Below are 25,763 nucleotides of genomic sequence, written 5' to 3'. Positions count from 1 at the left end.
CAAATTATCAAAAACTAATTCAGTGGCCAAAATAAATACAACACTATAATACAAAGTTCATAAAATAACACTGATAACAAGTGAAATTGACAACGATAAGAAAGTTCACGAACCGAGTGGAACTGAATAAATAATGGAATATGTAACTTTTATTCTAAGTAATTTGAAAACTTCAAATTTCAAAAGCAATAAGCAACAAAAAATAAATAATTCAATTTTGTCACACTGTTGTGTTTGGCTCTTGGCCAGCGTCCTTGCACCCGCATAACAGGTGCGACGCGTTTCAATAATTCATTTTCCCCATAAATCGCCGGCTTAAGCGCATGTCCTTTGCGCTAATCGGTCGGCCGCTTGATTGACCGCCCGCACTCCCATTATTCCCCCTGTCAGCCAGGCCGACAGTCTGAATGGGCCACAGCCGTCAAACTGGTTGCAACAACTTTCGTTGCGGTTGCGTCGTCAAAGAAGTTGCTCAGCGTCGAATGGATGCGGGCTGTCGCATTTCGAAGACAGTCAGCTTTTAAACGCGGCCAGAGTCGGTCGCTTGTCGCGCTAAATCGTCAGCAGTTATCCAATCTCTCTTGCGCTCTCTTTCCCACTTGCTCGATTCGTACCACCACGTTAAACCGTTGTTTTTCTTTACTTTTGGGAAAGGCGCGCGCGTGCGCTCTCGTTTGCTAAAAAGCAGAAAAAAAGCAAATAATAAGAAGAAGCAGAAGCACAAGCAGAAGGCGGCGGCGGCGGTGGCGATCGAGTGTTCTGCAAGACGAAGCGTGAAGTGCAGCCACACGTTGTTGTGTTTTTGTTTTGTTTTTGTTATTGTTGTTTTGTTTGGCATTCATATACATACATACATATACACATGTACATGCATACGTACGTACGGGCAGAAGCATGCGAATAATTTGATCCGGATCTGATCTGATCTGATCCTGAGAGGCAACACACATCTATTGCGCAAGTGGCTAAACGTATCGCTTACAATTGCGCTCAGGTGACACCTTTACACCGTGTGCAACAATTACACCTGCTGCGGCGCTCGAGAACGCGGTCATGTTCATCATTCCAATCGGAGCTGAGCATAAGAGACGCCAACTAACATAACACTCGATTTCCAAAGCTGTTCCAGGATGTCGGACATTTACTATTGCAGCAACAGCCAGGTAATTCAATTCTGATATCTAACAGCTTAACATTATATTTTTTAAGTCGCTTAATCACTAAACGCAACATTAATTGCCCGTCAGCTTGACCATTAATGTTTCTGTTAAACGCTCTTCCATTCGCTTTTGTCATTTTACCTAATTGGAAATTTGCTTGACGATGTTAATTAATGAGAGACAAAAGTAAAAGTGAAATTGAAGCGCCATTCAAATATGAACTGGCTATTTGTCATATTTGTAGCTCGTAATCCGATTATGCAATCGGAGTGCCTTATAATGTTACAGGCCTATCGATAACAAGTTAATTTGCTCAAAAGTAACGGTACAGCAAGTTACAATTGTTATGTTATGCTCCAAATGCATGCGAGCCGTGTGCTTACCCACATACAAATGCATGTAGGTGTGTGTGCATGCGTGTGCGTATGTGTGTGCATACATGAGATTCGCTTGCCATATGGTACCAAAACTGGGACTTTTTTTTTTTTGCCATACAAGGGTACACTGCACATTTCTGCCATGGAATGGGACATTTCGTGGCATTTTAATCAAATGTGTCAATAGTATTAAAGTTAAATATATTAATTGTATATATGTATATATCCTTAAATGTGTAACTGTGTGTGAGTTTTTTTTTTAATGGCCTTTGATTCATGGTACTTAATTCATTTTATCGCATTCTTTTCTTGGTACATTTTCTTAATCGTTCTGGTAATTAATTTTGCTTGATTTTCTTTTTGGCACATTTTTCTTGATATGTCTGGCACACATCTTTTTCCATCTCTGGATATTTTATTTATTTATTATTATTATTATTATTATTATTATTTTTTTTTTTTTTTTGATATGGGTTAAAGTCTTTCTCTTAATATTTTTACAACCAAATTTGGAATTTTTCCTTGATTTTCATCATTTGGGTTTCCCTTAGATTTGGCACATTTGCATTTTTGGTACTCATCTATTCTGCCTATATTTGGTGCATTCTTTTAATAGTATTGGTACATACATTTTACATTATGCCTATGCATTTTTTATTACACTCTTTAATTGATACTGTTTTTGATTGCTTCTTTGATTTGGGACCTAATTTTTCCATTATTTTCTTAATATTTTTAATAAAAGCATTTCACTAGACACTTTTTATTTAGTAGTATACCCTTTTACTTCATCCTTTCCTCGGTACTTTTTAAATATTGTACATTTCATGAAGGTTTTGGGTACACGATTTTCATCATTCTTTACTTGATACGTCCTTGTTCGTACTTTCTTTTATTTTGTCCTTTTGTTATTTTTGAGTACCCCATTTTTTCTTTGTTCATAATATGTTTGGTATGCCCTTTATTTATAAGCTTTCGACATATTTGCTCTATGTTCTTGGCACTTTATTTTTCCATCCTTTTTATTTGTCAGATTTGATAAACCCTATTTACTTCATGGTTTTCTGGGTTCTTTCTGGATTTTAGTACATATTATTACCATTCTCTTTGGTACGCCCTCTTTCAACCTCTCTATTTATATAATTGTTCCATTCTATTTTGGTATTTTTGGTACACCCTTTTGCCTGGTACGTTTTCTGTGGTATTTTTGGTACATACCGATATCTATCAGGCTGATGCTGGCTACTGTTTATAAAAATTATGCAAATTATAAAGTTTGATCGCTGTTGGCACGCCCCGCAGTAAGCTGATGGACAACAGCCAACAGCAACAGCAGCAGCAACAGCAACAGCAACAGCAGCAACAGCAGCAACAGCCACAGCAGCAGCAGCATCCATAAGTCAGTGAAAGTTCGTCCCGTTATAAACCAATTTGCCTTAGTAACTTACTTTTGCTGGTAACACTGCTGCTGCTGCTACTATTGTTGTTGTTGTTGTTGTTGCTGTTGTTGTTTCTGCTCTGGGCGCATGGCCGTTTGCCGCCTCTATTTATTGTAGTTGTTGCTGTTGCTGTTGCTTCTGCTGTTGCTGATGAATATCAAAAGAAATCAAAAGTTTTGCTGCGTGTGTTGTTGACGTCTTTTGTTGTTGTTGTTGTTGCAGAGGTTGCTGCGGCTGTGGCCGTTGTTGTTGCTGTTGTTATTATAATTTGCAACTATTTTAATGCAAAATTGCTGCTGTTGCTGCTGCTGCTGTTGTTGTTTTGACAACCAACTTAATGCCCATGTCTAAAATTTGTTGTTTGTGAAATGAAGTTGGGAGAGACTTTGGCTTTTGCTTTGTGTTTTTTTTTTGTTTCTTTAGTTTCTGTTTGTCTTTGCCGCTGTCGGTGAGAATTTTTCCATAGCAAAATATGTCGCCGTTAACATTAACAACAATGACAGACAGCGGCAACTGAACCAAGGTTTTCACTGACCAAAAATTTCTGTTGTTGTTGCCTTTGTTTTTGTTTTGTTTTTCTTCTGTTATTGTTGCAGGGCGTGCGCTGTTGTTGTTATTGTTGCCTATTGAGCAATTTGCAGCCTGTGATCGGCCGTTGTAATTTAAGTCGCGATATAGATAGTTGTATCTATGTTACATACATACACACATACATACTCACATACACTTATGCATATACATGCATGGGCCAAGCATTCCATTCAGTCTAGTCTAGACTCATAAGACTCGCACGGCCAAAAGTGATTGCGGCGACAACAACAACAACAACAAACTCGTTTGGCTTAGAAAAAAAAAAACGCAACAACTTTCAGTTGTCTGTTTAAAGCCAGTCTTATCTTGGTTTTGCCATTATATATGTATGCTGTTGGTTTTTGGTTTTGCCGCTATGTTTTTGTTTTTTTTGCACAATCACCAAAAGCCCAGCTAGCGGCTATGCTGACGCCATCGTCATCGCCTTAGCATAACACCCACTCTCACACCTCACACCCTACAGCTCTTATAATATCCTAAAATAACATTTGGCTACTGACTACGCTGCTTATACAAAACTCTTATACAAAAGCCTAAGAAATCCCATATATTTCCCTTGTCAAATGCTATTTGTGCGCTCTTTACTCAAGGATTTGCAAACTCAAATATGAGCGTAAGAAAGAGAGAGACTGAGAAAGAAGAGTGAGAGTCGTATTGCAGATGTGTGTGTGTGTGTGTGTGCGTGTATTAGTGCCGCAACGTCTAGTCAGAAATTATTATTTATTTAGTTAGCCTGCAGATCAACGCGTTTTCTACTCACAATTGGCTGCCATGTGCTGCAACAGGTTCAGCAGCAACAACAATATAAAATGTTGTTGCCATTTGCCAAATGCCACACGACAGCAGCAGCAGTGGCAGCGACAGCGGCAACAGCAACATTAGAAATAAAAAACTAGTAAAGTAACTGCAGCAGCAACAGAGACTAGAAAAATAATAATAGCTTGTTTGCTGTACTTATTTCTATGTATGTCTGTCTGTCTGTATGTATTACTCATGATCCGTTATTACTTGAGCTTTTCTATTTGAACGCAATTGACGCTTGATTCGAGTGCTAAAGTTGAACAGCAGCTTGAGTGACCTTTCATGGCAGCTGCCACAGCATCACAGTCTGGCCACCCGCTAAACGATCGCTAATGGCGCGCACACATACACTTACACACACGCACACACACACACAGTTGCATGAACTTTCTCTGGCTGCTGTGGAAAGAACAGCAGCACAGCAGCTTTCTGCGGCTTGTGGAGCCCACTTCGTTTTGTGGCTGGCTTGCATTTTTCTTATTTGAAAAAAATGTCATTGAAATAAATTAGAAGCTAAGGCAACCGCACAATAACAGCAACAACAATAACGATGGCTCACAATAATGACAAAACCAACAAAAATCATGTGCAATTCCAAAGACTTAACAAAGACGTTGACAGCGCTGCGGCAGCGACAGCGACATCGGCAGTGGTAGCGACCGCGGCAGCGGCTGCTGGCAAAGAAAGTAGCACAATTCGTTGGCAGCGCCTGGGTTGTTTGTCCATCAGCTTTGCTGTTGTTGTAGTCGTAGTAGTTGTTGTTGCTGCTGATGTCGGCTTTAAGCATTTTATGACTTTTATAAGCGGCGACGCCGCACCGCTGCTAGCTGCTACGCTTGTGTATATGCTTGTGCGTGTGTTTGTGAGAATGGATTTAAAATTGAATTTCCTTTCGATTGTGATACGCGCACACATATGTACATATGTATGTATGTATATACATTCATATGTGTGTGTGTGTGTGTGTGTGTGTGTGTGTGGCGCTGCGCCCTTTACTTTCCAATTCCGATTCGCAGTGCTTTATTATTTCTGTAGCCGCCCTATTTGCCAACTAACATTTCTCCTCTTTCGTACATGAATTTTGCTCAAGCGCAGTCGCGCCGTTGAGCCTCAGCCTAGCCTTGAACTGCGTCGCTGCCGACGTTGACGGCAACGCAGCGCGTGCGTTGGCGTCGCTGACCATTTGGTTGTATAAACTGCGCTTTTTGGCTGTCTTGCGCTTCTTCTTCTTCGTTTGTGTTTTCCTGCTGCAATCGTGTGCAAAAACTAATGAACTTTTGTTTAATTTAACAATGCAAAATTTGGCAGCGGAAATTAAAATTCATGTTTGGGTGGCGAGCAATCCATTAAAAGATTGGGTACAACCTTGACTTGTTTCCAGACGTCACACACACATATGTACATATACACACGTATATATAATTTACGTGAATACATGTGTGTGTCGATTAATGTTTTTCTGGATAACAATTAAATAATGAATTGCTTTTAATTGATTGATATCTATAGGTACCATACTATTACTTATACATACATATATACAAATATAGATATGCACATGCATATGTTTGTCTCCCATTACCATTTAAGCTCTTTGCAGTTGCAGCACACACACACACGTTTCCATACATATTCACTTCAGTATTTAGCTCATGTGTGACAGTAGAGTACGGCCTTTGAGCTTTTACTCTTATACATACTTTGTCCACAATTAGCAAATGCAGCAACAATAACAAATAATGTACAAGAATATAAGACTGTTATTATCTTTGTCCTCTGCCTTTGGAATTTGCCAGTAAACCTGTGCATAACTGTTAATAGACAATTTAATATTAAATTTACTGCGCACATTGCATTTGCACATGCAGCAAATGTGAGCAAATGTTAAAGTAACCTAAATGAACCTTTTTTGAAGACAGATGATCTTGCTGTTCTACTTTTTACATATGTATGTATGTACATATGTATGTATGTGTTTGTATTTATATGCAAATATGTGGCGACTAATTTAACGTGCTTAGGCTCGTGAATTCCAATTGGAATTCAAGCAGCATATTTTGTATGGGAATTCTGCTCAGCTGTCTCAATGTATAAGAGTGATCTCTGTTATATGATCTGTTTAATATGCGCTGACCATAGCTGGCAAATTCAATGAACTTTGTATGCTAATTATATATGTATATATGTATCTGTATTTTTTTTTCGTTTGTATGTAGATCATTTACCTATAAGATTCTTTCTTATAAGCTTTTCCACCCACCGAATTTCGTGCCACATTCTGAATGATAAACAGTGAAATAGTAAGATGAATGTTGAGAAAGCGCCCGTCGGCATTTCAATTAATTGTGTTTAGAGTATATTTTAGCATTTTTCTTATATGTTACTGTTGCTGTTGTTGTTGTGGGTGAAGAACTTTCTACTTCATTTGAATGCAAAGGCAAATCCGTGAGAGACCTCCAAAAGGCAGACGAGGCCAAAGCGTCGATGAGCAGCTTGTTGCATTGCATTTTGATTTGCCATATACGAATATATGTATATATAAATATATGTACATATATGTGTATGTATATGTGTGTGCCTGTATGTGGGTGTCCGTTGGCCATGCCCAGTTCAGTTAGCTTTGCATGAGTCAGTTTTCTAGTTTTAGCACACACACCCAAAATCCAATTGGAAAAATCAAAGTTTCTTTTGGTTGTTTTCTTTGTGTTTCGCGCTTTGCTGATGCCTTCCAGTCACGTCGAACGGCTCCAGCCCCAATTTCAATTACGCACGTCGCATTTAGGGGCGTGGCAGGCAGCCAGACATGCTAAAGCCGCTGCAACTGTGTGCACTGTGCAACATTTTTGGCGCTTTCGCCATTTGGGGTCGCCGTTATTAATTCGTCACGATCGGAGTGGCAGCTGCAACAAGCAGCGAGCAGCGAGCAACGTCAGCTGTTTACTTAAAGGGAAATTAAAGAAAAGCTGTCGCTGCCACAGCTGCCGCACGTGGCACACCGACGTTGCCTCTTCACGATTTCCGTTTTGATGCACTTTCCAATGGGAATCCAGTTAGAGCTGTGCGGTTGAGAAATCGAAGCTGTGATTAACGATAGCTGAAATGACAGCATATCGATAAATTCAATTTGAAAGCTTAAAAAAAAAAAAAAAAACAATTGCAAAGGTGAATAGAGTGACGAAAATGGGCTCAAGTTTATGTGAAACGATAACAATCAGTTATCGATATGCATAAATATCGATCACCATTGTAATTGTTGAAGAATAGTTTGTTATTTGTACTTATAAGACATATTTAAGTAACTCTAATATCTGGTACTAAAGATTGCACTGCTATCGACATAATTTATCGAGTTATCGAATAAGAAAAGAGACAATCTTGTATAGCAGCTTTGTCTAATTTTGAAAAAATAAAGATATATACATAGTTATTTATTTTAGAGTCTCACTGGAAGACTGTTAACACTAAATATCGATAATAACTTAAATCGATAAATTAAATGTAAAGTCTTATTATCGAAAGTCTTTGTGAATTTCTTTCCTAGGCTAAATCCGAATCTAAATCTCTAATTAGAATAGTCAATACACATCTACTCTACGTCACTCCGCTATTTTTTACTCTACGCCAATATTTTCTACTCTAATCTCTTCTTGTTTACCCTACTTCATGCATTTATTTTCTTTTCAAGTGTTCTATATTCTCTTTCGCCTTACCCAACTCTACTGTTTTCCACTCTTCTAGTTTTTCTTCTTCTTCTTTCTATTCTACACTAGTTTCTGATTCTTTTTTCAACTCTACTCTGCTTTTTACAATCCTTTTCGCTCTTTATAAAATGTACAAATAATTCGTGTATAATAATATATTCCAGTTTAACTCATTCAAGATCATTCAAGAGTTTCATTAATTTTATTACTCATCCTCTTCTTCGTATTTTTAAGATTGTCGCTCACAAATACTCTAAAGTATGGCTACCTCTTGGCAATCAAATTCCAAACCATCTATTTTTAGCTTGATGCGAAACTCTTTTCTTTTCTTCTTATGTTTCATCTTCGTTTTATGATTCTTTTTCATCTCTTCCCACATTTCTTTATCTTCATTTTGTATTCGTTGGCTTGCTTTCCCATATCTTATAATTTATTTATAAACATTTTAATTTTTTTTAAAGTTCATAACAAGTTAATAATATTATATAATAATATAATAATTGCTGTTTGGTATAAATCATCTATATCAAATTAGTCGAAAATCCTCTAATCGAATTATTCATCTCGCCTTCAGCTTCATTTGAGCCAATTAATTAAGCCAAATACCAAGAGTTTACGAAATATTATTAATTGAATCGTTGCCTTATAAATGCATCCATATAACATATATATATAGACGTATATACATACATAGGTATATACAGATGCAAACTTCTGATTTCCGCATTAAATTGAGCTTTAACAAATTATAATTAAAATTATATGAGATTTTTAATAGTTTTTTCTTTTTTTCGTTTCCATTATAATTATGTATAATTTGTGTGTATTTTTTTTTTTTTTTTTAGTAAAAGTCTTGCATAATCTATAATTAATTTATGCAGTTTTCACACTTAATCACGAAAGTTAAATGAGTATATTGGCTTTGTGCAATGTCCGTTCGTCTGTCCATCTGTCCGTATGAATGCAAACCATTTCTATACGTGTTGAACTATAAAGTGCCCAGATTTTCCTGGATGTTGCACAATGGGTGTGGCAAATCGCCTATCCCTGTATCGGATAAAACTTCACTCCGTAAAGTGGATTGATTCACCTACCGATCATGAATAAAAGATCCAAGATATTTGCATTCCCATTAAGAGTTTAAGAGGAAAACAATAGTCCATCGATTGCATAATATTCATTCAGTAGTTCGAAAAACAGCTTAATATACATATTCAAATATTAATATTTTGCGATTGCTAATTCTAACTGTAAAATTTTGCCCTGACCTCAATTAGCTTATATCTATGCAAATATGCTATCGTATTCTAAATGACATAATTTGAAATCTGAGATTTAAATCAGTTAAGAATCAAGTAAGACTGCTTCAGTTGAGGTTGCTCCACGAGAAGATTGCCTGAACTCTATAAATAATTAATATTCCAATCACTCTTCGCTTCGCTTCTGTATATAAAACTTACAATTTATATTTAGATATAATAAATATATTTCTTTAACTGATTTTTATATGGGTTTTAACCGATAGCACTGAAAAGGGAATACATAGTTATCAATTATGAAATAAACTGGTGTATAAAGAAATTCCAAGTCTCTAGCTTTTATAAGTTCTGAGAACGAAACGTTCGAATATACGGACAAATGGATGGACAGGCAGTCAGGACTAAATCTACTGAGCTCGCTGTCCTGATCAAGAATATACGTAGATATATATGTATACCACGCCTCCTTGTGTCTTTTACATACATTTTAGCAGATCCATCATGCCCGGTTTTTGCCATTTTGAATGGATTTCCGGGGTGTACAAATATATTTTCTCAGTTTGCATATAGAATTTTGTTAGAGCGTGGAAATTGTTGCTCTGGCAGCATTATTTGAAGAGGAAAATAATGAAACTTTCGTTTGTGGCATGCGGGGAGGTCAGACATCAATAGCTCCCACTGCACCCACTGCCCTCTCTTTGGCCATTTGACAGCAAGGAACAGGCTGTGAAAGTGCAGCGTGCAATAGAGTTCAAAAGACTTGGGCCACGAACTCGTTTGCCATTGACAAGTGTCATTGGGAGACGAAGCAGAAGACGAAGGCGAAGAAGAAGAAGCGCAATTCGAATCGCTTGCAATATTTGTCGCCATTGCCGTTACCGTTGCTGCTGTTGTTGTTGTTGTTGCTGTTGTTTGTCTGGTTCCTCAGCGAAAGCGAATTTTTGTGCCAACTGCAGTCAAAAATGCAAAGCCAAGGCGAAAGAAGAAAAAAAAAAATACAGTAAAATAAAAATGCGGCAACGTCGTCAGCGAAATGAAAGTGTTTTGTTTTGCTTTGTTTTATACATATTTCTTCTCATCCATGCTGCTGTTGTTGTTGTTAGTGGTGGTGGTGTCCCCCAAAACGCGATACGGCAACTCTGCAGCGCTAATACACAGTGGGCGACAGCAGTAAACAATTCCCACGACTCCAGATGCATGCATAAATAAATATGAATATGCGGGAATTTACATGTTTTGTTTTATTATTGTTTTTGTTTTTTTTTTTTTTTTATCAATTTTAATTAGCTAGCTGGCTTAAATATGAAATTTTTATAGTTTAAGTATGTTGGACGCTCCACGGTGCGGCGGCAACATGTTGCGATCAAACATGTTTATAAGCTGCATTCATGCTGGCGCGTGTGTGCATGTGTGCATATGTGTGTGTGTGTGGATTTTAATGAATTTTCCTAATTAGTCTTGTGAAAGAAAAGCGAAAACGAAACGTGGCATAGGTTGTTGCTGCCGCTGCCGCTGCCGCTTGGTGTCGCTCGGGCATTGTTGATACGAAATGTTGATAGCAACACATAACATGACACAAAGTAAAAGTTGCCGAATCGAAAATAAAAGTTCAGCAACAGCGACGACGCCGAAATATGTTAATATGTGCATATATGTATAGATACATATACATACATACATATATACAATATGTGTGTGTGTGGGCAAACGAAAAGATGAGCAAGGGAAACGCAGCCGCAACTTTCTTTCTTTTTGGCGCCAGCGTCGCTGTCGCTGTCGATGTCGCCTCGGGGCGCTGATCGCTTGACATTGGCTTCGTTTATGGGCCATCATTGCTAGAGTCGAATCTACATATGTATGTATGTATGTATATTTTTGTATGTATGCGAGTGTGTGTGTGTTTATGTTATTTGTTATGTTTGTAATCTTTTGGCATGCTAACTGAAATACAAACAGCACGCACGCACTCACACTCACACACACACACACGCACAGTCTAACTGGAGCAGTTGTCTTAAGGTTGAGCTTGAGTCATGGCTTAAGCGAACCCGAACCCGTTGGCCAAACGGTCGTCCGGTTGGAGTGTTAAATTTGTACAATTAGCACCTGTTGGCCGCGTGCATGCTATCGCCATTACCATATCTGTAAATTTACTACGTTATAAATGTTTTTCTTTTTTTTTTCATTTTTAAATTTATAAATTTTGTTTTTGTATTTTTGCAGATCAAAAAATCTCGCGATGCAGACAAAAATATTGGCGGCAGCAATTCGACGGCAACAACAGTAACAAATACATCAGGAACCGTAGTAGCGGCAACAGCAGCAGCAGCGGACAAAAGGAACAGCAGCAACAGCAACAACAACAACAACAATTGCAGCAACAATCGCAATAGCAGCAAAGACAAAAGCAAGGAGATGCAAACAAATGGCGGCAAATCCAATTGGAAGGTAATTAAACGGAAATGTAATCAAATACATACATACTTACATAGTTAATATGTAGGCACGTGTGTGTGTATACATATGCACACAACTTCGTTTGCGCAATGAAGTGCAATAATTAAAGAGAAGAAAAGCCCAAAGCTGCAAAAGAAAGAAGGAAACAAGCGTGAGTGAGAGTGCGTGTGTGTGTGTGTGTGAGTGCGAGTGTGCGGTAATATGAGTTGCTTGCACGTGCGCGCTCTCTGCTCCCGTTATGCGGCCGAGTGACTTTTGACGAACTCCTCTGACTGACATTAATAAGCGAGCTCCAGTGAGTGAAGTGGAGGAAGAGTGTGAGTGAGATGGCTAGAGAGAGAGAGTGGCGAGTGCTACGGCGGCTGCTGCTTTGCAATTGCAACAGACAAATGCAAATGGCGTTAATAAGTTAACTGAATACATAGAAACATATACCATATTATTATTATGTATGTGTGTGAGTGCGTGTGTGTGTGGATCTCTTAATGTGCGACATGGTCAATAAACGCAGATGTTGATTATGAAATGAGGAAACCATTTACGCACTCTCTTAGCGCGCAAAGTTTAATTACATTTTTGTGCTTGTTGCTGCTCATTTAGTTTATTATTGTTACATGTATGCGCATGTGTATGTGGAGCTTCATATGTACATTGTTCACGCGTCTGACGGTGGCGGTGGCGATGGCGATGGCAGCAGCAGCAGCAGCAGCATCACGCAGAGAAAAGTAGGCCGCACCGCGACCTGTTTACCGCCAGCGGTCCAGCCTGGCCCGGCGCGGCCCGACGCGGCCCTCCCGTCATGTCAGACACTACATTATTTTGCTTAGCTTGCGCTTTAATTAATTTTCTAAATTGTGTTTATGTGCATAGACTGTGCTTGTATGTTCTCTGTACCGTAGCACATTCACAATTGCAACATAACCGACCGCATGGATTCCCCCTCTCTCTCTCTCTCTCTCTCTCTTAACCACTCTCTCAAATGTGGTCCGTTTTGAACATTATGAACCAATTGTGATGCAAGTAGTTCAGCTTATTATGCAGGCGCTGCCGGCCTTTTGATTCTCGAACGTTGCCAAGTAGTTTCAATTTTTCGGTGTGGCTTGCAGGCGCTTTCAGCCTCTGGATCCTTACCTGCTGCCGTATAGTGGCAGTTGACAAGCTGTCAGGTTTTTAATCCTAGTCAGTTGCCAGCTGGCTACAATTCAAAAATGCCCCTTGCATCCGCCCCACGTAGTTCGCTATTTCAAGTTATGGCAGTTGGAAAATCTTATTATGCATGCGCTGCCAGTCTGTGGATCCTTTAATGCTGCCGGATAGTTGTAATTTATTAGTGTCGCCTGCACACTCCCACACACAGTGCGCTATGTGAAAGTTTAAACTAAATTAACTAAACGAAATAAATGGCAGTTGGACAATCTAATTATACCAGAAATTCACCGTTGTCATTACCATTCATCATTGTCGCCTACATCCCACTCTGGTAATTGTAACATAATTATATGCTTGGTTAGTGACGGCAGTTAAACAATTTTATTGGGCAGGCGCTGCCAGCCTATGGATCCTTGAAAGTTGCCAGATAGTTGCACTTTAGCGCTTATCGTTTTCAAACAAGATTCAACTGCAAACAGGCAAATTGGTTCCGTAATTACTTTGCGAAAAATGAAATTTAAAGTGACGCGTCGCTTCCTTGGTTTCTGCTGCATGCAAATATTGCATTTGCCGGGCATTTGCATGTGCCGCAGCAAAGTGAACAGCATAAAATTCCAGCAATTATTAACGCGCTCAAGTGCATTCATTCATTACCAAGGCACTTGGCACTTGGCGTGTTTTGGCGTTCGTTTCGTTGGTTGATTTAACGGCATGATTTGGCGCAAAATCAGCGTGTTTAATTTTAAGGCGATTTTGTGGTCATTGACCAGTGGTCCATGGCCGCTGGAAATCTTGCCGCCGGCTTTTGGCCATGTCACTAATTGCGAGTGAATAACAATTTTGTCTGCTCTTAGGGCCTCGTCCAAAGCAATCCCAATCCCAATGGCAATGGCAATGGAAATGGCACAGCAGTTGCCGCACAGCCGCCCAAGGTATTCCACAACACACGCTGCACGCGACACCATAAGCCTCATCACTCCCACAGCAATGGCAACGGACTTGTGCCGGCTGGAGTGGGCGCTGGGGCTGGAGCGGATCAGCTGCACCAGGCACAGCAGCAACAGCAACAGCATCACCTGCACATGCACAGCCACAGTCATACGCATGCGCATCATGGACTGCGCCGCAAGTCCGAGTCCGTGCTGTCCACCGACTCGGACATACGGTTCACACGCCGCAAGCTGGGCGACAGCCAGAAGTGCGGATGCGCTGTGATAGCCGGCTTCCTCATCGCTCTGCTGGTGGCCGGCGCCTTCGTATACGTGGGCTGTGAGTAACCAAGCCAAGTTAAGCGAGTGCCTGAGCTAATGTGACCTTCCATTGCAGACACTTACTTCCGGCCGGAGCCGTTGCCGGACCGCGTGTTCCGCGGCAAGTTCATGGTGCTCAACGACAAGTGGAGCATGGAGCTGGCCAATCAGAACTCGCTGCGCTTCCAGCACAAGGCGCGCGACTATCGGGAGCGCATCAATCTGACGCTGCGGCGCTCGGACCTACGCGAAGCCTACGAGGGCAGCGAGATTCTGGCCTTGGATGGGTAAGAGCTCAGCTTGAGCGACGTGAGCGCATATCCCATATGAATATATTCCTTTGCAGAAGCGAGGACAACAACAATATTGTGGTCCACTTCAATATGATATTCGATCCGTATGCGGGCCTCGTCAGCAGCGGGGAGCTGCTGGCCTTGTTCCACGAGGAGCTGAGCGATCCGCACAGGCGGCACTTTGCCAACATGACGGTGGACGTGGCGAGCGTGACGATTAAGGAGACAACGGGCCTGATCGAGGAGCCCATCATGTCCAGCTCGCCGCTGGGCGGCCACGACGAGACCACGGAGCCCACCAGCACCACGCCACGCCCACAGCCGCGCCGCTGCGAGCCGCTGCAGCTGAGCTACTGCCGCAACGTGGGCTACAACGTGACCACCTATCCGAATCTGCTGGGGCATGCCACCTACGAGCAGGTGCTGGACGATGTCATTGTGTTCCGCGAGCTGGTCGACGGCGAGTGCTTCCGCGAGGCCTACGACTTTGTCTGCCGCCTGCTGCAGCCGCCCTGCGAGTCGCACGGCATCAGCCAGGAGCCGACGCCCGGCGCCATTTGCCGCGAGTACTGTGAGGCGTTCATGGCCGGCTGTGGCGGCCGGTTGCCTGCCCGCTTCCGGCAGCACTTCGACTGCGAACGCTTCCCGGAGTCGACGGGCACCCAATCCTGCCAGCAGAAGCCGCACTGTGTGGGCGACATGCAGAGCAATGTGCAGAGTCCGCGCCTCTGCGACGGCTATGCCGACTGCCCGGATCTGTCCGATGAGCGCAGCTGCGCCTTTTGTGCCCCCAACGCCCTCTACTGCGGACGTGGACGGGCCTGTGTGCCGCGCAAGGCGCGATGCGATGGCAAGGCCGACTGCCCGGACGGCGCTGATGAAAAGGATTGCCGTAAGTGGCTACTGCAACAAATTGTTAATAATGTACCTAGATTTATGTATGGTCCCTTGCAGTTTCAATAGCTCCATTGGCCGCGGATCTCTTGCAGCCGGAGCCTTGGGTACCTTATCTGCCGCGCTTCCATGCCGCCGGCTATGCTGTCTTCTCCGAGAAGGGCATTGTAGGCAAGCTGTGCGCTGAGGGTCTAGAGGGTGATGCCAAGCTGGTGGTACGCCAGACCGTCTCGGAATCGCTATGTAAATCGCTGGGCTATGAGTGAGTGTAACCATTTGAAAGTTCCAACGAATTATTCTCATGTAGTGCAATTGTATACGCTTGTCTGGCAACGTTATCAATACCCTGACGAGCTGGCAGCGCTAGTTTTAAATTCAAATATTTAAATTGTACTGCTAGGTGGTAGCACCGAGAGATTTATCTGGAAAGCCATTGTCCGATTGGCGAGCTTGCCAGGCTATATTTTCATTTAAATTTTTAAATTTAACGACCAGGTGGCAAGCACTTGAAAACCATCCTCTGGTTGGCGAGCCGGCATCACTACATTTAAATTTGGCGGTGGCAACGCCTCGAATGAAAAAATAAACTTGAAAATTTGAATATATGATAATCCTATTAATATCTTTAACTAATCTTGTTCTTTGCCAGATCTGTGGAGATTTTTGATGTACAAAATGACACCGAACAGTTGTCGGACTACGTGCGCGTCTTAGACCCGCATGCGCCGGAGATTAGCTTCATACGCACCCATTGCCCCAAGAGACAAGTGCTTTACGTGGGCTGCGGCGATCTGCGCTGCGGAGTGCAGTCGGCGCTGCCCAATGCCAAGCAGCATCTCTCGCTGCCCAAGATGGCAGCTCCAGGCGACTGGCCGTGGCTGGTGGCACTGTTTCGCGAGGATATCCATGTATGCGACGGCACGCTCATCTCGCCGGACTGGGTGCTGACCACGGAGAGCTGCTTCCAGGGTCAGCCGAGGGCCACCTGGATGGCCATTGTGGGAGCAGTGCGACTGTCAGCGAAAGCGCCGTGGACACAGCGACGTCGCATCATTGGCATGATTAAAAGTCCCGTTGAGGGCTCCACAGCCGCACTAGTGCGCCTGGAGACACCAGTCAGTTTCTCGGACCACGTGCGGCCCATTTGCCTGCCCGACGCACTGCAGCGGCAGCAGCAGCAAACGCCGATGCAACGGCGCGCCTATGTCCCAGTGGCCGAGCGCCTGGAGGCGCCAGCTGCATCGCACCCGCAGCGCCGCCTGGCCCAGGAGACGCAACAGTTCTTCCTCATACCCTCGCAGCAGGAGCAGCCAGAGAGCTTGGATGCCAGCACCGAGGAGCATGAAGAAGACATTGGCTATGACCATCTGATGGCCGAGGCCGCCGCCTCCCAAATGCCACGGGCCGAGGCACTGCAACAGTTGCCGGACGGAGCGGATCCTCGTGCCCAGCTGGCCGCCTATCCGCTGCCAGACAGCGCCCCACAGGTCAACTACTACGGCCCATCCTCCGCCTCGCAGTCGTCCAAGACTACAAAGCCACCCAGTGCTCCGGAGCAAATCTGGACGAACTGCAACACGCTCGGCTGGTCCCGACAGCGGGATCATCTGCAGCGAGTCCAGCTCAAGATCGGGGACATGGCGCCCTGTGAAAACATCTCCATAACGACGGTCAATTCCATGTGCATGGAGGCCACCTACCAGAAATACGACTGCACGGTAAGTGCTACAGAGAAATAACTATGTATGTATATGTATATACAGTAGAATCCGGTTATAACGACGCCACCTATAGCGTCCGTACGGTTCTGGTCCTCAGACAAACTTATTTGGGCAAACTTATAAGGTTAGAGCGTTTTCCGGTTATAAGGACGTGCCCTGAGCGTATACCCATTCCTTTTAATGCCCGCCCACGAGGTGCAAAGAGAGTATGTTGGGGGTTTTGCAATCTATTCGATGGTCCATACATAATCAAATTTGGAATGTATATACTCATGTCTTGGGGAAAGAAAATCCATAATGAGAGTTGGATAATTATGGATTTTTGTATATATGTATATACCATATGGATAATTAACAATAATGTTCCTAACGTAGCCTCCAGGCTTCTCTTTCCTGGGCGTGACTTTGTCAGCTACCAATATCAAGTCCTGATATATAATCATTCTGTTGGACCTTCCTCCCCTTCGTTGTATGTGTGTCAAACATAGAGCTGGAGCTGACGCTGAACGTTGACTTCTCCTATATCGCCGTATAGTTCCACCTAATGTTACAGATAATTCACATATTGCTCCCTCGTAGAGCAGCTACATCTAACTGCGCCACTTTCCAGACCTCTGCACTATGAAATGTCGAATGTCATTTAGGTCTCCCGAGGGAGAGACAGAGAGAGAGAGAGAGAGAGAGAGAGAGAGAGAGAGAGAGAGAGTGACAGAAAGAGAGAGAGAGGGAGAGAGAGAGAGTGAGAGAGACAGAGAGAGAAAGGACTCTTATTCACGGTCATTATAGTTCCAAAGTAAAGTCCTTAACGGATGGTCTGCAGCATTAAGTTGAGAGTCGAAATTCCAAGTGAATAACTACTTGCTAATTTCTTTGTGCTACGAAATCTGTTTTTTCGTATGGCGCCACAAGCTCCATATACATATATATACATATATAGGCATCGATATCAACGCCAGTCTTGGGTCCATTTATCTTGTAGGTATACTTTAGCTTGTTGAACTCATTAATACATATATATGTATATATATATTCATTATATTTCATAGTGGAAGAGCTAGAAATATATTTGAGAAATGAGCTATTTTTGATCTTCTCCGTCGATTAATAACAAGTTATGGATGCTTCCATAGAGAAGGAAAATCCAATCGATAATTTCCAATAATTTATAACTGAGATCAATAACCGCAGTTGATTCACAGATTCTATTCTACACTCTACGCGCTCTACTAATTATGTAATCCGCCTCTTTGGCCCTCTCTCCCTAATCCCTCTTTCTCCCTAATCGAAACTCTAGCTGTGTAGAGTTTCGATTGTTTCAGGCTAAATGTAGATATGATCTCCCAATTCAATTTAAGGTCTTATATTTCGCCTAGAAAGAACTTTTACTTAATCGACTGGAAAGTAATCTTAGTGATATGTATGTTGTGTATAGGATTTATATAGGTACATACATATCTATCTTTATATGTAGTATATGGATTTATATATGAATAGATTTATGTTTATTTATTTTATGATTTATTATACATATTTATTATTTCATTTCATATTTTTCAATGTTGCATTCCATTATGTATATGTATGTACATGCATGTGCATGTTTATACGTACATATGTATGTATGCATGTATGTATATGCTTGGAGCTGTAATCCAACCTTAATGTTAAATGTAAAAAAAAAAAATTGAAAATTTTCTATATACAATTTCGTCCTGGTTGAGGGGACAGACTAGTTGCTTCTTTGGCTTAGATGCGTATGGAGCGCTTTGCTGTCGCTAGGAGGGATGTAGTGGGGCCAGCGCTGGGAGCCGATCGCCGCGATCTGTTGGCCAGCTGAAGACGCATTCGCTTGGGCTCCGAATGTGGCTCTGGCTGATCCGGCCGGAGCCGACGTAGCGTCTCGGACGCGCTTTGTTGCTGCCGTTGCTGGAGATAGCGACTCTGTTGACGCACTGCAGCAGCCAGGGCGCTGCCGGGCAGAGCGCCAATGAAGCAATTCTGACGATGCACGGGCACCGCCGCATAATCCGCCGTGGGATCAGCTTCGACTCCAGATCGTGGCTGGGCATCGACTAGGTCGCCCGTCGACCGCCGTCGCTTGACGGGCTCTAGTAGGGCGCGGCGCAGCCTTTGCCAGTTGATGCGCAGCTGGAACAGAAGCTCCGGGCAGGGGAACAGCACCAGGAAGTACTCCAGCAGCTGCTTCTCGAACTCGTAGCCCTGGCCGTTGGTCAGCATCAGGCCGGCCCGCTGCGTCTCGGGTATGCGGAAGCGAGCACAGACTGTGGGAATCGAGGGAAATTCATTAAATTTTCATTAAGAGGAAAAACAAATTGCAAACTCCATTTACCTTGGCTAATGATTTCCTCATAGCTGCTGCCCGCGTCGCAGATAATGAAGCTCACTTCGCCCTGATAGCTGATCTTCAGGCAGTTTTTTACTATATCCAACATGGTGAAATTCGTGAATGACGCCTGCGCTGCGTTCAACTAACTGTTAATTCCTTCTTCCTCTTCTCCGTTTGCTACTAACACTGAATGAGTCTTCGTTCCGTTCACTTGCACTGCCGACGCTCGAATAAACGGGGCTTTGGCGCGCGCTATCGTCTTTTATATGTATGCACATCAGCAGGCAAGAGCGAGACAGAGCATGAGCCTGTTCGATCTAGCACTGCAGCTGCGGCCTGGGTGCAAATTGTTGTTTTTTTTTTCTGCTTTTGCTCTTCTCCTGTCCTATTGAGTAGGTAAGAGAGCTCGCATTGTCCAGGGATGTTTCTAGCATTTGCTATTTGTGTGCGTGTGCGCTCGTGCTATTCTGCATTTGCCTTGCATGTGGGAAAGAGACAGTGCATATTTCGTCTTGTTATTGTTGTTTATATGCCATTACTCACGTATTGTATTTTGTTTTGCTTGTTGCTGAACGCGTCGCTGCATGTCGCGATTGTCATGTGACGTCATAATAGTCAGAAACAGGGTGCTGCGTGCTAAGTTCTTAAATGTAAATACATATGTACATATATATGTACATACATACATAAATGATGTAATTGAATTATTTATTAATCAATTTTGATACACTTGCAGCAAGAGGAATATTCTGGCGCGCCTGTTCAGTGCCTCATACCGGGCACCAACCAATGGGCACTCATTGGCGTCTCCTCGTGGCGCATCGCCTGCGGGCCGACGGGTGTGGAGCGGCCGCGCATGTATGACAAGATTGCCTCCAATGCGGATTGGATACGGGAGACAGTGAATGCGGCGTAGACGCCAGGCGGCATCATATCGTAATCGTAATTGTTGTAAAAAAGGAAGGAAAAACTAACGTGTATTATGTAAAAAGCAAGAAGAAGCAACCTTAATCATAACTTAATTGCATGTTTTAATCTAATATTATGTATTATTATAACCAGCCCCTTTTTTTTTACTGTTTTGTGTAATATTTATTAACTATTTTAACTGTATGCTAAACAAAACATTAAAAGAAGAGAAGAAAACAAAGGACATTTAGTTAGTACTACATTTAGTTGCTGTAATTATAATCTTTGTTTGTATTTGTTGAGAACAATTGTTTTGCTATTGCAAATGATAGTTGAATAAAAATAAAAATTAAATATAAAATGGAAGTGTGTAAAATACAGTTGGATCTATCTATCCCTCTCATCATTGATGAGGGTCCAGTTCAGGTCGCCACATGCATTGCCTCCCATTTGCCATTCGCCTGCCGGCGATATTGGACCCGATCCGCGATCTGGTTCACGCCCACTTTGAGAAAGTCATAGCGCTGGGCCTCAAACTTGAAGGCGGTGCTGTGTAGAGGTGACAGATTGTTAATGTGAAATACTGTCAAAATACTTTCAGGAACATACAATGTTGGGGGACGCTGCAGTGGCTTTCCGTTCTCTCGGTATTCCTTGAGGAACTGATCGTGCTTGGCCTTGAGCTCGTCGTAGTCCACCGGCTGGCCACAGGGAAAGATGATGTCACGTATTTTTGCTGATAGCAACTCTCTGTTCCACCATGCATCCAGCTCGGACTCGGGCAGCTCTACGGCGGTGGCCCCCAAGAGGCGAACCTGCCAGATGGAGGGCGTGGTCCCTTGCGAAGGCAGCATTACCTCTGGCATTAGGATGGTAACGCCACATTTGGCATTGGCCTTAATGTTCTTATAGTTTCGTGTAAACCTCTGCGTTACATAGATAATGCATTTGTCAGCGCTAATGCCGCGGTACAGCACGGTTCGGTTAAGTACGGCAAATTCATCGTCGACGGTGGCCAAATTCATGTATTGCTGTGAGTTTGGGTGATGCTTTTTGACTGCATCCAGTAGCTGTTGGAGAAGGTCGATAGGCTCATCTGGATAGTCGACAATGTGCGCCACTGATGATTGTTCCATTTTGCGTGCGAATGAAAGCTGCAATAGATATTACGAAATTCATAAACACAATTTAAATTTGAATTTGAATTTAAATTAGAGCGCTCTGCACACAAGTTGGCAGCTTGACAACCAGCTATCGAAAGCAAAGTTCAGCTGGCGATATATCGTCATAGGAATTGTCTGAACAGTTATCGATTGTCGACTGTCATGTACCAGGCACGTAAATAAATAAAAAAAAATCAAAAAAACAAAATTGTTACTGTTTATAAATACACCCATCTGTCCATCTCAGGTTGACAGCCCAATTGCTGCATGGCAAGCTTTTAAATACTGAGTTTCACTTGTGGTCGATCCACCTACTGCTGTCTGCTGCTATTGTGGCAGCGGCTGCCGCAACGATCCAAAGATGTCCATACTGGATATGAAGGCCGGTCCGCCGGATTATTGGGCAGAGATCGGCAACTTCTTTTTGCCACTGAAATATCTAATTACGAACGATCGCTTCGATGCGCTGGTACAGAATATCGACCTGCATTACCTGATCAATGCCGTTTTCTGGATATTTATAGTGTTATCCTGCGGCTTCTATGGATTTCAGCGCGTCTTCCAGGTGAGCGAATTCGAAGTAGCAACGCCAGACGGCAGTGACAGCAACAGTAAGCGACAGCACGGCGTCCGGCTGCTGTTTGCCGTTGGTGCCCAATTATTTTGGCGTTTATAAATAGTCGACAGCCAGATGTAAAGCGACGACGGCGACGACGTCGACGGCTGTGGCAGCGCCAGCGCCAGCGGCAGCGGCTATGGCAACGGCGACGTTAAGATAAGACATGCGACCGACTGCCGCGACCAACAACTATAAAGATTAAAAACATTTAAAGCATGCAAAACAAAAAAGCCGCACTCAAGCCAAGCTCAGTTGCACACACACACACACACACACACGCATTTGCATAAATATGTCACATAAGCATGATGTGTGCGCGTGTGTGTGTGTGTGCATTGCACCGGGAAGTGTATGCTATGTTCGGCGACTAATTGGCTGTCGTTTATTCTTCTTCTTCGTATTATTATTCATCATCCTCTTCTTCTCTTCTTGTCTGTCCCTTGCAGTTCTTTTTGAAATCGTCAAACGTGAAGTACTTCAAGCGCAAACAGTTCGCTCGATTGATATGGAATATTGCATTCTATGGCGCTTGCTGTCTCTTTCTGCACTTTTACAATGAGTTCATGATACTGCCGCAGCTGATGAAGAACCAGGGCCGCTATTCGCTCTTCCATAGCTCCGACAATCTCATCTTCTATCGCTCCCATCAATATGAGAAATTTCAGTTCTACTCAATATTCATAATAACGTTCTATCTGCATGCAGCGATGCTGGACTTCAAGGAGGCGGACCTCCTGGAAACCGTCTCCAAGGGCCTCTATCTGTTCGCCCTCATCGCCATCGATGTCTACAGGCATGTGCAGCCTAGATGGCCATCTAGACATACTAATTCCGCTAATTTCGAACTATTTTCAAATTTACAGATACGAAAACTATTTCGTTGGCCTGAATCTCACGCTGGGGCTGTACAACATTCTAACGGAATGCCTCTCATTGTTGGCGTTGCAGAATTCGAATCGCAACCGCTTGGTCTATCAGGTGTTTATGGGCCTCAAGATTGCCGCCTGGCTGCATGTGCACATCAATCTGCTGCCCTTCAACTACTTCATACCCACGCTGTTCGCCAAGAACTTCAAGCTGCCGCTCAACGTGGCCATCTGGGTGTGGTATGGCCTGGCCATCTGGAACTCACCGGTGCTGCAGTATTTCTATCATCAGATCTATCACACAGCGCCCTCTGATTGCTCCGGCGAGGGCTCGGCGGCCAAGTGAGCAAACGAAACTCTCTTCTCATGCATTGATCCCATATCATCTCTCATGTCATCTCTCCATGCAGATGCATCCTCATCAAGGACACCAGCGAGTTTCGGCACTTCAAGACGCTGCAGCGGGCCTATCTTGAGGTGAAGCTGGCGCACGAGAAGGCCACATCGAATCCTCTGCCAGCCACTGAGTCCGCCTCGGCCAAGACCTATCAGGCCATCAAGTGTATGGCTCTCCACATATCATCAAAATTATCTCAACTTATCTAAATTGCTTTTTGCAGGCGTTATGATGCTGAAGCGCAAATTGAAGCGTATTCGCGAGGGTCGCGGCGCCGAGCCAGAGGATGATAGCGAGGAGCTTACCACGAATTGATTAGATTCTGTTCTTGACTGCACACAACCAAAAACAACAACAACAACAACAACAACTACTACTACAAACAAACAAAACTGTTTCTTCTGCTTATAAAAGACAAAGCCCCAAGGCCCTAAGGTGCTCGATGCGCCACAATTTCCAACTACCTCCCGAGTCTTGAGCACGCATCCTAATGCACATTTATATTTATGTAAACATACTATACATATATACATACATACATGCATACATACATACATACATACATACCAAAATATAATATAACATACCAAAAGATAAAACATCACATCAAAGACACACACACACACACACACACACACACACACACACACACACACACACACACACACACACACACACACACACACACACACGCAATTCGCACACATTCGACACATGTTCTCTTTCCTTCTATTTCTCTCTCTATCTCGCTCTCTTTATATATATCTCTCTCTCTGTAGTACCTAGTTAGTTATTGAAAATCTCTCACGCCTAGTGAGCTACGCAGCAATGCTTATTTATGTACTTAGTATGAATATCTAGCAGTAGCTTTTAGATCACCTTAGCTCTACAAATAGTTCTCTTTTCCGCTGTTGTAGTTCAATTCTAATAAAGTGATTAACAAATTGAAATACCAATGCATCTTTTTATTGAGTTTAAGGGAATTAAATTGCTAAGAGTATAATCACATGATCCCCAAGATTATGTGGATTCTATATAGGATTCGCCTGCTGAGCTGATTCAACTATGTTTGTTTGTCCCGCTGTGGATCTATTACGAATAGTGGAGATAATTTATAATAAATCTAATATAATATATTAGTTTTAATCATATATATATAATATATCAAATTAAGACTATTTTGCAATCGTCTATCTTTGCCATAGGTGTTGGGGCAGGGCCCTAGGCCCTCCAGCACCCTGAACGAAATCAGGAACATAAGTATGTAATTATTATAATGTTTAATTCTCATTACTCTGATACTAAAGTTTATTTTAGAGGCACCTAGTACACATCGTCAGATGACATTAATGACTTCGATCCGGCCCTGTGTGTGCTAGAAATGGGGATTCAAGAAATGTCACTAAAGCCTTGACCTTAATATTCAATGACGCATTTGCAATCGTCAATAGACTTAAAATATATTTAAGTCTATTTTTAGCATTATTATGTGATGATTAAACATTACAAAATAAATTAATTATTAATTATTCCAAGATTTTCAATAAACTCTTAATTTATAATATTAGGTATTATTTCGTAATTTTCTTATGTGTATATATGTATATTCTTATAAGGGACAGTCACCGGAATTGATCCAACTATATACATATGCCGTCCTGTCCGTTTGTCTGTCTGTTCGTTTCTCCGTCCGTGAGACTCAATAGGTAGAGATTCGGAAGTTTCAATTTCTACTCCTAATATTAAAAATATTCTATACAAGTTTGCTCGACAGCTCACCAGAGTTATCGATAAATATCGATACGCTCATTGTTATCGGTTCCTATCGATCATTTATTTTCGTTTTTAAGCACAGCTTGTATGACAATTTCTACTGTGCGTGTCTTTTTTTGTATACAGTGAACCCTGTATAAATATATATAACAGGCAGAAGGAGGCGTGTCAGGTTCCATATATGTACATATACTATATATTCTTGATCGACGAGTCCATCCATCTGTCTGTAGAAGATAGAGAGCCAGAGACTTGAAATTTTTGTGCGGCTCAATTTCTGTTTTATGCTGATCGATAAAAAACTTTATCGGATATCAGTTGTAGAATTTTATATGGAATATACATATTCGGATTTAGGTGCTCCTGGTGGAATCATGCCGTATGGAATTTAACGAGCGCTACATCATCATAGACTGTCCTTCAAGCTTAGCTGACTCGGATTGGGATCTGTCTGTAGATCAATCCGATGCATCATAGAGAATGTTTTATATACATATATATGTATGTGTGTGTGTGAGTGTGTGTATGTAAGTGTCAGTGTAAAATAAGCTTAGAATTATGAGAGCTGCCAGGTGCAGGGTATTTTGTAGTCGTGCA

The 25,763-nt window shown here is 42.5% G+C and overlaps 5 protein-coding genes across 5 annotated transcripts in view; 2 read left to right on the top strand and 3 right to left on the bottom strand.

Annotated features, from left to right (window-relative positions):
- LOC108656685 (serine protease SP24D) overlaps positions 1 to 25,763 on the bottom strand; it is a 97,352-nt gene that overhangs the window by 68,750 nt on the left and 2,839 nt on the right. The gene's annotated exons all lie outside the window — the stretch shown is intronic.
- LOC108656348 (uncharacterized) lies at positions 206 to 20,709 on the top strand. Its single transcript, XM_018108384.3, has 8 exons — positions 206 to 1,163; positions 11,552 to 11,776; positions 13,789 to 14,203; positions 14,261 to 14,471; positions 14,531 to 15,369; positions 15,432 to 15,633; positions 16,021 to 17,089; positions 20,176 to 20,709. The coding sequence occupies exons 1-8, from the start codon at positions 1,131 to 1,133 to the stop codon at positions 20,353 to 20,355; spliced, it is 3,174 nt and encodes a 1,057-aa protein (XP_017963873.1). The 5' UTR covers positions 206 to 1,130; the 3' UTR covers positions 20,356 to 20,709.
- On the bottom strand, positions 18,578 to 19,731 carry Corp (Companion of reaper). The gene is made up of 2 exons (XM_018108407.3): positions 19,443 to 19,731; positions 18,578 to 19,374 (listed from the first exon to the last, which is right to left on the bottom strand). The coding sequence occupies exons 1-2, from the start codon at positions 19,543 to 19,545 to the stop codon at positions 18,839 to 18,841; spliced, it is 639 nt and encodes a 212-aa protein (XP_017963896.1). The 5' UTR covers positions 19,546 to 19,731; the 3' UTR covers positions 18,578 to 18,838.
- On the bottom strand, positions 20,595 to 22,148 carry LOC108656369 (uncharacterized). Its single transcript, XM_018108406.3, has 3 exons — positions 22,005 to 22,148; positions 20,958 to 21,502; positions 20,595 to 20,897 (listed from the first exon to the last, which is right to left on the bottom strand). Exons 2-3 carry the CDS (start codon positions 21,482 to 21,484, stop codon positions 20,771 to 20,773), a joined length of 654 nt encoding a protein of 217 aa, XP_017963895.1. The 5' UTR covers positions 21,485 to 21,502; positions 22,005 to 22,148; the 3' UTR covers positions 20,595 to 20,770.
- LOC108656365 (uncharacterized) lies at positions 21,644 to 23,767 on the top strand. Its single transcript, XM_018108401.3, has 5 exons — positions 21,644 to 22,076; positions 22,577 to 22,923; positions 22,994 to 23,338; positions 23,407 to 23,558; positions 23,617 to 23,767. The coding sequence occupies exons 1-5, from the start codon at positions 21,873 to 21,875 to the stop codon at positions 23,706 to 23,708; spliced, it is 1,140 nt and encodes a 379-aa protein (XP_017963890.1). The 5' UTR covers positions 21,644 to 21,872; the 3' UTR covers positions 23,709 to 23,767.

Source organism: Drosophila navojoa, chromosome X (assembly GCF_054131105.1).
Source record: "Drosophila navojoa isolate 15081-1374.11 chromosome X, UAZ_NAV_1.0, whole genome shotgun sequence".
NCBI lineage: Eukaryota > Metazoa > Arthropoda > Insecta > Diptera > Drosophilidae > Drosophila > Drosophila navojoa.
Note: the sequence above shows the minus strand (reverse complement) of the source record. Positions and strands in the feature narration are given on the sequence as shown.

Coding starts and splice junctions, on each gene's coding strand:
- LOC108656348 (XM_018108384.3), top strand. CDS start 1,131: ATGTCGGACATTTACTATTGCAGCAACAGCCAG. Junction 15,370..15,431: donor CGCTGATGAAAAGGATTGCC/GTAAGTGGCTAC, acceptor GGTCCCTTGCAG/TTTCAATAGCTCCATTGGCC. Junction 17,090..20,175: donor ACCAGAAATACGACTGCACG/GTAAGTGCTACA, acceptor ATACACTTGCAG/CAAGAGGAATATTCTGGCGC.
- LOC108656365 (XM_018108401.3), top strand. CDS start 21,873: ATGTCCATACTGGATATGAAGGCCGGTCCGCCGGATTATTGGGCAGAG. Junction 22,077..22,576: donor GATTTCAGCGCGTCTTCCAG/GTGAGCGAATTC, acceptor TGTCCCTTGCAG/TTCTTTTTGAAATCGTCAAA. Junction 23,559..23,616: donor GACCTATCAGGCCATCAAGT/GTATGGCTCTCC, acceptor TGCTTTTTGCAG/GCGTTATGATGCTGAAGCGC.
- LOC108656369 (XM_018108406.3), bottom strand. CDS start 21,484: ATGGAACAATCATCAGTGGCGCACATTGTCGACTATCCAGATGAGCCT. Junction 20,898..20,957: donor CTGCAGCGTCCCCCAACATT/GTATGTTCCTGA, acceptor ACCTCTACACAG/CACCGCCTTCAAGTTTGAGG.
- Corp (XM_018108407.3), bottom strand. CDS start 19,545: ATGTTGGATATAGTAAAAAACTGCCTGAAGATCAGCTATCAGGGCGAA. Junction 19,375..19,442: donor TGAGGAAATCATTAGCCAAG/GTAAATGGAGTT, acceptor CGATTCCCACAG/TCTGTGCTCGCTTCCGCATA.